Source organism: Xenopus laevis, chromosome 3L (genome assembly GCF_017654675.1).
Source record: "Xenopus laevis strain J_2021 chromosome 3L, Xenopus_laevis_v10.1, whole genome shotgun sequence".
Lineage (NCBI taxonomy): Eukaryota > Metazoa > Chordata > Amphibia > Anura > Pipidae > Xenopus > Xenopus laevis.
Window position 1 is genome coordinate 103,125,598 of NC_054375.1, and position 15,615 is coordinate 103,141,212.

At 36.0% G+C, this 15,615-nt stretch overlaps 1 protein-coding gene across 8 annotated transcripts in view; it reads right to left on the reverse strand.

Moving 5' to 3' along the window:
* Positions 1-302: 302 nt before the first annotated feature.
* The window catches only part of tjp1.S (tight junction protein 1 S homeolog), a 247,470-nt gene continuing 232,157 nt past the window's right edge, over positions 303-15,615 (reverse strand). For 4 of the 8 annotated variants that reach the window (XM_041586748.1, XM_041586743.1, XM_041586746.1 and 1 more), the window contains 6 exons: positions 14,278-14,502; positions 9,420-9,568; positions 8,448-8,916; positions 7,343-7,560; positions 5,701-5,844; positions 303-2,068 (listed from right to left, as the gene is read on the reverse strand). In XM_041586748.1, the coding sequence (XP_041442682.1) occupies positions 1,974-2,068; positions 5,701-5,844; positions 7,343-7,560; positions 8,448-8,916; positions 9,420-9,568; positions 14,278-14,502 (1,300 nt within the window). In that variant the 3' untranslated portion in view covers positions 303-1,973. The remainder of the gene's footprint in view (positions 2,069-5,700; positions 5,845-7,342; positions 7,561-8,447; positions 8,917-9,419; positions 9,569-14,277; positions 14,503-15,615) is intronic. The other 4 variants (XM_041586751.1, XM_041586747.1, XM_041586750.1 and 1 more) reach the window with 2 other exon arrangements.

A 15,615-nucleotide genomic window follows, 5' to 3' on the forward strand; every position in this document is an offset into this window, starting at 1 on the left:
CATTTGTGCTGCCCCTTGTAACCCGTGGGGTGAGCTGAGAAACACTGCCCCTCATCATATTAAGCGTAGTGTTAGAAAACTTAAATCTACTCACCATCTGCAGAAGCGGATTTCTTTTGTAGACTTACATTTCCTTTTCTCCAGAAAAGCAAACTGGTCTGAGACTCTCACACTATTACAGCTAAACAGCAGAACATTACTCACAGAAGAAACAGTAAAATCAGCACATTAATTTCCAACATTAACCAACCAAATGCACAAACATCCAATAAAGCTTGATATTGACAAAACAATTAGGAACATTTTTTTTTTATTTTAAAACCATTTTATTTCATATATTTAGAAATGTGTAATTTTTAATAACTGCAAAGGAAAAAAAAAAAAATCAGCCACACGTGAAGAACTAATAACCGATTAAGAGAATGCAGTGCTGTATCTTCTATAGAGAGACCGTGCGCATGTGCCATAATAAATTGTCTATTAGTAAAAAAATACATTTCAGGGCACATAATACAGCATCCTTATCACAAATTGCAGCAGGGATAGTTTACGATATTAATCAAACTACAGAAATCTGAGAATTTATGCTCAGCGTTTTTATAAAGGTAGCAACTTTGTGCATTTTGCTTCAAAATGTTCTTGTGGTGAGTATTGTAGAAATGCTGCTTTTATTGCTGCAGATGTTACAAAGTTCAAGGCTCAAAAAAGGTATGAGTACAAAGGTATCCTTAAGAAACTTTCAGTATTTTTTATACAAAAAAGTAAAGCTTAAAAAAGTTAAATTTACAAACCAAAAAAAAAAAAACCCAAAAAAACAAAAAAAAGAGAAAAAAAAAAAGTGGTACGCACGCATTTTATATACAGGCATTGTAACAATTCTTTTTTCAAATGCATAGCAGAAAACCTACAATTTCCTTCAGTCTCATCTGACCAACAGAAGAGAATAATGAGTTCACAATATTTCATATTTTTTTTTTTTTTTCAAATCTTTGTCATTATACATTACCCTAAGTATGCGCAGAAAGCCAATGAACTTTGTAATAAAGAAAACTAGAGACTGAAGACATTACATGAGGGTAAGGCATCCCTGCTGGTTAACTGTATAGTAAATAGGTTAGGGTTTTTTTTTTTTTTTTTTTACAAATCTATGGAAGCACCTGAACCACACCGTTTGTTAACTAAATGGTTCTCTAAATGTAGAGAACACATTTCAGGTCAGAGCTGAATATAAGAATTCTATATGAGAATTAGTTTACCCTGTCCTCAGGCACAGATATTCCTCATTTCTGGCCAAATAGGGGGTTTTCTGGGAAAATGTCTTAACAACCAGTGGGTTAACTAGCTTATGGCAAGAGGAGCTACTTAATACTCTGCCAAAGTCGTAGCAGTGTTTGTGAGTATGAACAAGATGGTGTTATTAGCAGTTTACAATTGTTTGCTGCTGAGGGCCCTTCCAACACTGGTTCAAGCTAAGTGTCACAGATCAGGATCTCAGCACCAAATATGTGAACTCTTTATCATAATAAAAAAAAAAACAAAAAAAAAAACAGGCAGTTTTCGATATCAAAGAAAACAAAAAGGGCACAACCAAAACGTGAAATTTCAAAAGCTCTAGCAATTCGCTTAAATGTTATTAGGCAACAACTGAGGTTTAGGGTTATTGTTAAGGAAAACTATTGTTGTAGTGTTTGAGCGTTGGTCCTTTGGAGACAAACTAAGCAGCTGAAAGGCATTATTTTATAAAGGACAGGGAAGATATTTCAGTGGCACCACCTTCGCATGCCCGTTTCGAGGCCGATATTTTGACCATGGCTTTTAATATCTACTTCATAAAAATGCAAGTTCAGGCAAAAGTTCTAATACTATTGAGTTCATTGATATCGTATAATCAGTTAATACTCAATAGGGTGTGTTACGATAAATAATTAAGTCCAAGTTGGCTTCACATTATTTCCGTTCATTACAGTGGAGGCTTAGAAGTGGTCTATCAAAACGGACACACAGTTTGCTCCGACAAGATAGTTGGGGTCGCCAGGAAGTGACTTGTTCTGCCAGTGTTTTGGGTCACCTGCAAACACATTAAAGACAGTAAGAAAAAGGCACGTATTAACATTTTCCATCTCACTGCACATATAATATACAGTAGTATTTGATCAGAGGCAGATTAGCCTCCACACATGGGCAGCTATTCCCACAAAACCAAAGCATTTATTATAGTGCTGTAAGATACACAATTTTAAATTGTAATGCTGACCTCTACAGGACACCAGACAAAATACTCCTGAATACAGCAACTTTCAAACAGATAAGGTATGATTATGTTGATTTTTAACGGATGCCATAATATTTATAATACTCAGGATACTCTGAATTACTATTGCTGCATTATTTAAAAACCCCACAGAGGTTGCTGCAAATATATTTCCATTAGATTTCACATTCATAAAAAGGTATTTGTCCCCATCCAGAGTGCCCTTTGTACTGCACAGCTATCACACTGTTACAATAGTTTCAGAGTTTTTGAAACAAAAAGCAATATTACACAAAGGGAACAAGAGTGAACATAGAACACAGTTTATTACTATTACTGCATTATTTTAGGAACATCCATGATAAGTGAAACAAAGGCCTCTTAATTACTTAAAGGGGTGGTTCACCTTTAAGGTAACTTTTAAGCAACTTTTCAATTGGTTTTCATTATATATTTTTTATAGTTTTATAGTTATTTGCCTTTTTCATCTTTGACTCTTTCCAGCTTTCAAATGGGCGTCATTGACTCCCTTCTAAAAAAACAAATGCTCTGTAAGGCTACAGATCTATTATTATTGTTACTTGTATTACTGATCCTTCTATTCAGGCCTCTCCTATTCATATTCCAGTCTCTTATTCAAATCAATGCATGGTTGCTAGGGTAATTTTACCAGATTGCTTAAGATGCAAATTGAAGAGCTGCCGAATAAAAAGCTAAATAACTCAAAAATAAATAATGAAAACCAATTGCAAATTGTCTCAGAATATCACTCTCTATGTCATACTAAAAGTTCTCTCTTAAAGGTGAACAACCCCTTTAATCAACCAATAGATCAAATTTAAAAGGAAGGAAAGGTAAAAATCAAGAGGTGTGGCAAGTTGTTTTCTAGCTATTACCCTGGGTTGATGTGCTTATTCTTTAAAACCAGCAGGAGGTGCTGTTTGAGGACTACCACTCTGTTATCTTTTACCCAGACATCCCTGAGTTGCCCATGTGCTGTACAGAACTTCATTGCAGATTTCTGAACTTCTCATGTGCCCAGCTTCAATAGACACAGGGATTGTGCCTGAAACCCCAAAACATAGTGACAACTTTAACAGTATCCCGGGCTGGTGCATTTTTTAGAATAAGAGGAGCACCAGACCCGAGTAGCAGGGTAGTGACCAGAATCACTGGGGCACCTAACATGGTTTGCAAGTACTTAAATAATTTTCTTTCCCCAGGAGTAAAGATTATTTCTGAATTTAAAAATCACTGATCAAGACCATTTTTTCCTGTGTTCACTGTTAATGTCTGTTCCCATGGGTACAGCCCCCCCCCAGGCTAGTCTATGATCAATTAACACAAGTGCAGTTAAGTGGAAGACATCAATAATGCAACTCATACCAAAGGCAAAAAAAAACACCCACATGGAGGATGATTCAAACGACTCAATATTTTGGCTGCTATTAATAGTAAGAGACCTGTTGGGTAACTGTTGGGCATGTTTAGCAGATTCAAGGCAGTGATGGTAGAACAAAACTTCTCAAGAGCTTTTGGTATGGATGGAAATATTAACTAGAAACAGTGCAGGAAGTGCACCTTGACATTGAAGGCTATGGTTTACCACACAAAGAAAAGTTTTTTTATTTTTATTTTTTTAAGGTTAAAGGGGACCAGTCACCCAAAAAAAAATTTTAAAATCCTATTTTATCACATTAGTCAAGCAAAATGAACTTTAATTACACTATATAAATTATTTGAATCTTGTTTCCTTCAGTCTGGGAATTCAAAATTATAACAAGCAGGCAGGAGCCATTTTGTGGACACTGTTATTAAGACAAGCCTTGCATCATCTCAGAATCTTGTTTGTGCATCAGAATGGGGGACCCAATGTCCATCCCCATGTCCTGGCTACACAATTAAATGGTAAAGAGAGAGGGGGAATGTGGGGAGAGCAGTGACATCTAGGAAGTGCTGAATGGAAAGTGAAAGTAATTGACTGCCCCGCCTCTGTGCCTAAGGTATAGAGGAGTGGCAGACAATATTTGATCAACAGCTGAGATTTTTAAATAAGCTTACAACAGCTATGAATGCTTTAATAAAAAATATGAATTGGATTTCATGTTTAACTTGAAAAGGACTTTTGTTATACAGATTTTTGTGTCTGGGTCCACTTTAAGTTCCAATTACTTTGAAACAAACAGCTGTGGTGCCATGATCTCTTAAGACCACTGCAGGAACAAACCTAAAACAAGTGATGCCTTGAAGTAACAGCCCTTCTAGGTGCCATGTATACTTGTTCCCAATTGCCTCTCACTACAGGAAAGAGAGCAATGGAATCTGTCAGATGCAGAACTATCACTACTATAACAGACATATTGCAATGTGGCTCCTTTTAAGGCATCAAAGTTATGTTTTATAGTGACAGAGTATAGTCATTAAAAAATATATTACTTTACGAAAGCTCAGATGGTGTTTATGCATCCATTTTTAAAACAAAAGCTCAACTGAATTAGCTCTTGTTAAAAACGTAAAGGTAGATTTACATTCACTATGACATATCAGGCAGCTTTCCAGTGACTGGTAGTTGTGATGAAATTCAATACTTTAGCTACTCTCAACACTGGTACGGGAATTTGTTTTCACCTTGCAAGTAAATGTCACCATAAACAACTGCCATAAGACCATTGAAGTAAAGTTGATGCAACTCAGATCTGCAGAGAGCATTTCTATGCAGTGTCATAGGCAGATCATTTCCCCTGCTTTACTATGGAAAGCATTGAGAGGCAATTTTGTTCACCGACTGCCACAGTTAATAATAAAAATAGTAACAGTAATAAATAACTGTAAAAAAGTTTTGTTAAAGTTCTAAAATGGACAGTGGAGCTCCATTATCAACATGAAGCACATCTGTAACTGGGCACTAATATACAGCATCCAATCAAAAAGTGATTAGCTTTTTTCATCCAACTACAAGTAGAACAATGAAAGCAAATACTGTCCAGGTGCAATAAATAGATAGTAATAGTAGTAAATAGTAACTGTAAAAAAAGTTACTTGTTAAAATTCTAAAATGGAGACAGAGGAGCTCAATGATCAACAAGAAGCAAATCTGTAACTGGGCACTAATATACACCATCCAATCAGTGATTAGCTTTTTTTTATCCAACTACAAGTAGAACAATGAAAGCAAATACTGTCCAGGTGCAAAGTTGCCCGGTTTTGATAAACGAGCTCCAGTGTCCAAAAAAGGATCTATATAACTTATAGAAATATATTCAGTGCATTTGTTTAATGCTAGAGAGCTATTAGGATAGCAAGAACAGCCGTGTGTGGAAATGTTTACAGTGAATGAAAAAAGATCAGATTCAATTAACAGTACAGATTCCTCTTGTGGGTTTAGAGAATCTCAGTAGATGAGAGACAGTATCCAAACGACCCAACAGGACAGAGGGGAAAAATCGTACCCGACGAGGTGTCGGATGATTTTAGAGCAAAAGACCAACCATCAGGAGTCATAGACGCACAGTGTGGTAAGCGCAGCTCCACTGGTTTCACGAATTTTAACCCATGAGGTCCGCACATTACTAATGGACTAAGTAGCGTCTCTCCTGCAAAAAAAAAAAGATGTCAAAGTAAAAAATTAGCACCTAGAAAAAAATGCATACTATAATAATGCATTCAAAACACAATCCAATGCACAAAGTGGATATATGCATTATATAAATGAGAATGTTAAGTCTTTGCAAAAGAAGCACTTTTATGTAGCAGAAATCAATCCTTTACATTTTATTAATAATCAAAGGCAGCCTCCGCCATTTACATGCAGAGTTCATCAAGAATCTACAAGAATGACAACAGCTGCTTTATTTGCTAAGGTGCATGCTCAGAAGAGATATCATTGCCCCACAGCTAATAAGAACAATCCCCTACAAGTGAATGAGCGCATTATCAAACATATTCACTGCTGGTCTCTGCCTCTTCTCTTCACCATGATATCATTTAAGTGATGCCTTTGATTAGTAATAAAATGAAAAGGATTGATTTCCAAATGTATTTGGAGAAGTGCTTCTTTAGCAACGGTGAACTTGGGAATTTGTAAAATACATGGAGATTATTTATTTGTATTAATACAGGTATAGAATCCTTTATCCAGAAACCCGTTATCCAGAAAGCTCCAAATTACAGTATGGCAATCAACCATATACTCCATTTTATCCAAATAATCAATATTTTTAAAAATGATTTACTTTTTTTCTGTTATAATAAAACAGTAGCTTGTACTTGATCCAAACTAAGATATAATGAATCCTTATTGGAAGCACAACCAGCCTATTGGGTTTATTTAATGTTACAAATTACGATTTCCAAATTAAAGAAAGATCCATTATCGGAAAATCCCAGCTCCCGAGCATTCTGGATAACAGGTCCCATACATGTAGTTTGTTTGTCGTGGGATAATGCTATAAAGGTCTGTTTTGTTCACTTTTAGTGCTGTGTTTTAAATGAAATTTATTATAGCATAAACATTGATATTCTGATATTTTTTTGGATTTTCAGTTAGTTGGCTTTTTTTATTCAGCATCTTTCCAGTTTGAATTTGAGCTGTTATCTGGTTGCTAGGGTCTTGTTAGGGTCTTATCAGCCAGGCAGTTGTTTAATAAATGCAGCTTGTACCATTATACAACTACACTAATAGAGGTATGGGATTCATTATCTGGAAACCGGTTATCCAAAAAGCTCTAAATTACAGAAAGGCTGTCTCCAATAGACTCCATTTTATCCAATAAATCCAATTTTTTAAAAATGATTTCCTTTTTTTCTGTGATAATAAAAGAGTGGCTTGTATTTGATCCAAAACTTAGATTTAATAATTCTTGTTGGAAGCAAAACCAGCCTATTCGGTATATTTAACGTTTACATGATTTTCTAGTAGAGTTAAGATATGAAGATCCAAATTATGGAATGATCAGTTATCCGGAAAAGTACAGGTACCTAGCATTCTGGATAACAAGTCCCATACCTGTACAACTAATTACTTTTTTTTTTAAAGAAAGTACAGGTGTTTGGTGTATGAATATTCGAAATGATAAATCACACACTGTTTACCTTTCTCTTTGTCCAAGGGTGGCAGGATACTGTTATCCCTGCAGACTTTGAAATATATTTCTTGTTCAATGCCATCTGGAATTGCTCCTTGGGGTATGATGATACTGACTCCCGTTTCTATGGAACTTAATACACCTCCGTTACTATTAAAGAAGCCTCTAGCTGTTGCTACGACTGTGTGTGCATCATCTTCATCATCATCTTCCAGTGCAGAAGGACTGCAAAAAGAAAAAAATATGCTGTTAGGTAAAAATACAACTTTGGTGAAAGGATTTAATCAACTCCCAAAACTATTTTAGACTAGGGATGCACCGAATCCAGAATTTGGCCAGGATTATGCCTTTTTCAGCAGGATTCGGCCAAATCCTTCTGTCAGGCCGAATGGATCCTAATTTGCACATGCAAATTAGGGACAGGGAGGGAAATCCCATGACTTTTTGTCACAAAACAAGGAAGTAAAAAATGTTTCCCCCTTGCCACCCTAATTTCATATGCAAATTAGGATTGGGATTCAGTTCAGTATTCGGCCGAATCTTTCGCGAAGGATTGGTGGGTTTGGCTGAATCCAAAATAGTAGATTCGGTGCATCCCTATTTTAGACAACCTGGTTAAAATGGCGAAACTGGTATAAACTTGTGTGTACCGAATGCAAATAATAATTAAATATATAACATAGGGGAAAAAGTTTGAAGCACTAAACACGTGATGCAAAAAGCAGACAAACCCTGCAATGATAAGGTTTTTAAACAGTAACTGCAGTCAAATATATACTATACATCTCTTTCACTTTGTATTTTTGTAACACATACTAAACAATATTGGTATAATTAATACCCCACATCCATCTTGTAGAAAGCTTTTCAGTTTGAAGTTTAAGCATTGCCTAAGATGTTACTGTTTAAAATTTAGTGGCCACAACTTTTCTTATTATCTCCATGGCCCTTCTATTGTGTTATTGTGTCATTTTCAAGAATCAGATGGACTATAAAGAAGTTCTTGATGTTAATTGACTGGATATAGAGATGTATATTTTGGTATTTTTAATGCTGTAGGACCGTCATATATCAGACTCGCACCCTAGGCAATATACATGAGACAACCTTACCTGACTGGGATTGCTTTAGGCACTGGATTAACATTATTTGGTTGATATTTAGATTTGTTCTCTGACTGCTTGGATATACTATCCAGTTCAGAAGAAATTGACGTATTATTTGATTTTAAAACAGGCTGTGGAGAATTCTGAGGTTTGGTGGGCATCTCTGGCTTTACTTGTGCTTCATTTGGCAGGAGGTTGTGGTTGAACTTTGGGCTTTCAAACTTGCGTTCAAAGGGTCTTGCTGAACTTGTGTAAGGTTTGGGTGTAAAACGGTTGTAAGATGGTGTAACTGTTTTTGGAGCCTGTTCAGTGCCATTTACAGGGCTTTTTTCAGGGAAGCTCTTCTGAGGGTAAAAGTTTGACTGCACAGTGTCCTCTCTATTTGATGGTCTGAACAATGTTGGCTTGGCCTGAGTTGGAGGGGGCTCTGGCTTAGACACTGTGGAACTTGGAACCTCCACAGATACAGAGCTGGCTGTAATAGAATGAAATAATATTTTAGACTGACCACCATACCAAACGAAGATTCCACTACAAACAAAGATTCCACTACAGAAATACAATGGAAATGCACATCATTTTTGTCTTGATCTAAAAACAATTTTGTTCTTTTTATTTTACAATGCTACAAATAAATACATTTAACAAAAACTGGGACTTTTAACCACCGATGACCTCTTAGGATCTTCTCTAAATTTATAGAAAGGATTGAACAATTTAACTTGGATGTATCTTACCTGTATAGCAATATTAGCAATGTTTAGAGCAAAACAAAAACAGGTTAATCTGGTTTAGCGCAAGAGGACCCTCTGGCTGTGAGGCGCTTTTTTGCCCAAAGCATGCATCTACAAACCTGAGCAACAATCATGAACCTAGTTGATATCATTTAGGTGAACAAAGAGACACATTCACAGTCCCACAGGTTTACATTAGCAGTATCTTGACAAAGAAAATAAACAAATATATTGGTATAATTACCTTCTAAATGCATATGTTTAGTGTGTGTTGAATGATTTACAACCACAGGAGAAGGCTGGGTATACTGGTTAGAAGTAACCTGCGGAACTGGATCATAACGTTTCTCACTAATGGGTCTGTCAAGAGGCTCCAAATCTGCAGGTTTTCCCCTGTTGAAGTTCAAACAAACATGTCAGCACCTCACATAAATCTCTAGGGTGGTAAATAGTGAACTGACTTCTCAACATTATGCTCCAAACTTATTAAACTACAAGGACAGCATGAATTACACAAAGGGGCAGATTCACTAAGGGTCGAATTTCGAAGTTAAAAATACTTCGAAATTCGACCCTCGAATTGAAATCCTTCGACTTCGAATATCGAAGTCGAAGGATTTAGCGCTTAACGTTCGTTCGATCGAACGATTAAATCCTTCGAATCGAACGATTCGAAGGATTTTAATCCAACGATCGAAGGAAAATCCTTCGATCAAAAAAAGGTTAGCAAGCCCATAGGCCAACATTGACTTCGGTAGGTTTTATCTGCCGAAGTAGGGGGTCGAAGTTTTTTTTAAAGGGAAAGTACTTCGACTATCGAATGGTCGAATAGTCGAACGATTTTTCGTTCGAAACGTTCGATTTCGTTCGAATTCGAACGAATTTAACCAATTCTATGGTCGAAATTCCCAAAAAATACTTCGAAATTCGAATTTTTTTCATTCGAATCCTTCACTCGAGCTTAGTGAATCGGCCCCAAAAGGTTTCAATGCAACAAAGAATTGAGATGACAAAAAAAAAATGGACAAAACAGACGGAAGATGATTCAATGTATATTGTTCATTCCAAATGCATGTAGTCTCATGCCTTTTCCATGAACCTCTTTACTGCTAAACATACTGCAACAGTATAATCTTTAAAGGCAGCAAATGAGTTAATCCGAGGTCTTCCACAACTTATAAACGAAGCATCTGGTTATTGATACGGATAAACCGTTAAACTGTTTCCCCCACCCCAAATCATAGGTTTAGAAGAAACTTTAGGTGTACTTGAAATGCTAGACATACACAAATGCCAACTAGATCTTAAATGCCTCCCAAATAAAAATCATCAGCTTTGTGTGCACAAAAATAACACCCACACAAAGATTTTAAATATTGCAATTGCTATCATTAAAAAAAAAAAAAAAAGTTTAGAATGAAAGAGAATTGCCACTACATCATAGTAAAGAAGTGCCACAACTAGATCAATGAAAGTCTTTTCTGGGTGCACATAATGCTGTGATAAATCTAGGTATAACATATTTAAGACAGCCTTATGTAAGTCCAGTCTTACCACTAGATGCTCTTTTTCAAGCAGTCATAGCTAGTGTAAGAGCCACGAAATTTACGAGGTGGCAAACAAATGTAACTGAAGAACAAAAGCAAAGAGTCATTCTAATCTTAAGTTTACCAGGTCTTGTAAAATTTTATCTACAAAAGTACAATGGTCCAAATCTAAGACAACACCTATATTTCAGTAACAATCTGACTGATGATGGTACATTCTACCTGGATTACTGAGCCTACTTGCCATATGAATTAACATTATGCATTCCAATGTTCTGCAGTCTAACGAGGAAACTTCGGGCGACTTCAGGAAACGAAGTGCTGCGAGTGCCATCCCATTGGCGATTTTTTTTATTATAGCCAGTGGGAAGGTAGGGGGAAGGCAGTTTGGGGAGATTGTCTCCCCGAAGAAGAAGTGATTTGTCACTGGGGCGACTAATCTCCCCGAATCTGCCCATGTGTCCTTACCTTTAATCCAAACATCCACCACACATTTTCATCTTCCCTTCTACAATCTCAAATTATTATTATTATTATTTTTTTAATCTCTTATTGAGAATTAAATTCAGGTCTGACGGCAAGGTGAAGCATTTAGAGAGCCGTGATCCCCAGTGCAACAACATCATTATTAAAAGAGTCTGCAAATTATAATATAAGGGCTGATCAAACTGCAGAAGTATATGAAGTGGTATTAAAACAGTAGAGTCAGATGCACACTAGCAGATTGTATTATTTATGCAAGGTAGGCTTCCTTGCATGGTGACTTTTTAAAATACTCTATTGTATGGAAATATTATCACTTTCTTATAGTGGTCTTGGCAAATGAACATACCAAATCAAAGTCTGCCAGTGAGTGCCTTTGCTTCTTTGCCCTTCACAGATAGCCTAGTACTGCATGTGGTCAACTAACTCGGTCTACCTTATAAAAGATGAAATAAAGTAACGCCAAAAACAAATAAGGAAAATAAATTTTGCGAATATAAAAGACTGAAATGCAGTCACATCCACGCTATGTAATATGCAAAACAAAGTAGTTTGCTTTATCTGGGGGCCTTATTTGTGACCCAGTGCATTAGCTCTTTTTCACCATATAAAAAAAAGTTTTCGAGGAATACATGATGGCCGGATAAGTACATCAACCGTACTTGATCACAAGTCAAGGCAGGTCATGTCTTATTGGGTTGCTAAGAAGTGAATGGTTTAAAGAAACAATTCTCTGCAAAACTGCACAACTAGTAAACCAGTTACTTCTTTTTCTCTAAAAAAAAAAAAACCTTAAGTACTCCGTGTAAGTGCATATGAATGCAAAACAGTGCAATTATGGGTCAAAACTGAGACACCAACATAATGTATATGTAGGCAGTAAAAAATACACACAATAGTGGCTGTATTAATCATGCAGGGAGTGAGGAGACTGAGGTAAACCCACTTTCTGATAGAGCTGTGATAGAAGCAGTTAGTAAGTCAGTAAGTAAGTTTAAAGGGCCAAAAATAAATAGCTTGAGCCAGTAGAAAAAAGTTTGCAATTGCTTTATTTATGTGTTGTTTTGTATATTTATTTTTATTTTCAAGTGTTTTTCAAGATCTTTACCTTGCAAGTTGTGTTCATGTCAGGTTTGGCTCCTCACAACCCCACATAGCCAACAAGTTGCCAACAGGCATGTTATGCAAAGGAAGTACAGGCATCAAGCGCCACTACCCATGCCTCTTCCTTTACAGATTTATTTGCAGATCTCTGATCTGAATGGCTGACATGACATGCAAATAAACCTTGTATGGACTGGCCCTTACACTACGAGGCTGGAGGATACCTCATAGGGACCATGGCGACTTAAAGGTAACAAACACAGTGTGCAATGTAAAAATATTTAAAACACTGGACTTGAAAATGGATACATGAAAACAAACTGCAAAAATATTTTTAATGATACTTAGTGGCTTTCATGCTCAGGCAATCACAAAGGAAGCCTGGCATTAATTTACTAATCATGCAGAATTTTGTGTCGAAATACAGCTTAACGATCTTCACTACAAACAAAAAAAAAAAAGCTTAGCAATCTTCATCGTTTGCCCAAACTGGCTTTTGTAGTGAAGAAAAACTTTGGCGGTTTTTAGGTGCAGAGTTTTTCAATGTTACAAAAGCCTGTTCGGGCAAACATACTGTATGAAGGTTGCCAAGCTTCATTCAGTACAAAACCCTGCATTATTAGTAAACTCACATCAGGTTTCCTTTATGAATGACTGAGCTCAAAACTTTTGGCAATCATAAATGGGCCCCATAGTGGGGGAAGTACAATTGTCACATAAAGACTGTAGCACATTGCATTTTGTATGCATTGTATATTTACGCAACCGGCTTAATTATAAAGACCATTTATACTTAAAGTATTTCTACTCTTAGAAATACCCTACTGTCAAAAAAAAAATATTACAATTAACAGCACAGTAAGCAACACCTTTCAGCTATAACAAATGCTTGAACAAAATCATAACTGCAAATAGCATCTTTGTAACAACTTTTATCTTACTGGTTCCCAGTTACTCCTATTATTTGCGTTTTTTATTTCTGCGGGCAAAGTTGCTAAATATACAGTAACTCCAAAGTAAAGGGAACAGGTAATTCAACAAATGCTGCATCGGAACACTTTGCCTATTCCTACACTACACCTTTTGTAAAGATATACATATATAGCTCTTATAACCTATTGCATGAGACACTCCGCTGTGTTCTGAAAGTCTTAATTCCATCTGTACAGTTACGCTCCATATCTGTTCATGTTGCTATTAAACACATAATACATTCTGTCCTTCAAATTTCCTGCACTTATTATATGATGGCAAATTCTTTAAATAATTGGTTTTGTTAAGATCACAAAAGGCAGAATTCTTAAGGACTGCACTGATAGATATAATACAGCATAAGCAAACCAATAGTAAAGTACATTTATCCTCTCCACCTGCTCACTTTTTAGAAATATTTTTCAATATGCTGTCAAGTAGCTGAGAGGAAAAAGTAAAAAGAATCAAGTGGTCTGAGCAAAGAAAAAAATAGAGTGTGGAGTGTGTATATATATATCTATATATATATCTATATATATATATATATATATATCTATATATATATCTATATATATATCTATATCTATATATATATCTATATATATATATATATATATATATATATATATATATATATATAGATAGATAGATAGATAGATAGATAGATAGATAGATATGTGTGTGTGTAATACATGTATATTTTTTCTTTAAAAGAAAAAACCCATAAATGTACTTTGTGCTATTGATATATATTTAGAACAACAACAAATATGGCTCCTGGTAACCAAATATGTGCAGTGTGCAATAGAAATACAACCCCATGTGATTGCACAAAGCTTTAAGGTTCTCACGTCTTCAACAACATATTAGGTAAGAACGGAGTCACAAAAAAATAGCTGAAAATACATGAAGGGTTAGTTCTCTCACTGCATAGGACCATGATGAAGGTGCAATGAGGAGGTGACAAAGAGACAAGTGCAGCATGTCAGAACGTACTTGGAGGGGTAGCTGTTATAGCTAAGTTGACTTTGAGACTGCGCTGGTTTGGCAGGCTCGGGCAGGATGTTTCCAGACAGCAAGGGTGTAGGCTTTTCAAAGCTTCTTCGATCAAAGTAAGACAGTTGCTTTCGATAATATTCCTCGTCTTCATCAGGGTCATAGTGGTTAGCCCGAATTATATCTTCTGGGGGCTTCACTTGAGGCTTTTGAGGTTCTGGTACTCTAAAAAAAATAGGGGCACAGGTATTCTATCAATCTTGTAAAAGTATTCTCAACCAACAATACAAACATTTTGCTTTGTATAAAGGTACTACTTAGCATCATTCATGATTCAATGATTTATCTTTAAAAATTGTCTTATACCGAATTAAAAAGTCCCTTTGAATCCTAAACTTTTGATGCAGCTTTTGTCTATGTGTCATCCTAAAAGCATAACACACAAATGAGGAGCAGGTTTATGGAATCCCTCTGTACAAAGCTTATGAGTTTTCTCTGCTATAGAGTAATCCATTCATGCCCCATTTTCCTGGCAAAGCCTTAATGCCATTGTAGAGTTACTCCAGTTAACACATAATAATTATAATATAACACAATATTAATGATTGGGTTGGTGTTTGAGAGGGTTGGCCAAAAAAGAAATAAGAGAGACCAAGTCTGCATACTGATCCATTAAAGGGGACCCATCACCCAAAAAAAAAATATTCAAAATCCTATTTTATCAGATTAGTCAAGCAAAATGAACTTTAATTACACTATATAAATTATTTGAATAGTGTTTCCTTCAGTCTGGGAATTCATAATTATAGCAAGCAGGCAGCAGCCATTTTGTGGACACTGTTATTAAGGCAAGCCTTGCATCATCTCAGAATCTTGTTTGTGCACCAGAATGGGGGACCTGATGTCCATCCCCATGCCCTGGCTACACAATTAAATGATGAAGAGAATGGGGGAATGTGGGGAGAGCAGTGACATCTAGGAAGTGCTGAATGGAAAGTGAAAGTAATTGTCTGCCCCGCCTCTATGCCCAGGTCATAGAGGAGGGGCAGACAATACTTGATTGACAGCTGAAATTTTTAAATGAGCTTACAACAGCTATGAATGCTTTAATAAAAAAATTAATTTGGATTTCATGTTTAATTTGAAAAGGACTTTTATTATACAGATTTTTGTGTCTGGGTGACAGGTCCACTTTAATACCTTTAAAGGACATAGGGGGAATAGGAGAAAAGCAATTACTTGTCACTTCTTAATAATTTAGACACAGCAAAGTAGAAAAAGTAGGGATAGTGACCATAAGTTGACCCACAGCGATATTTCAATTGGATACAAATATAT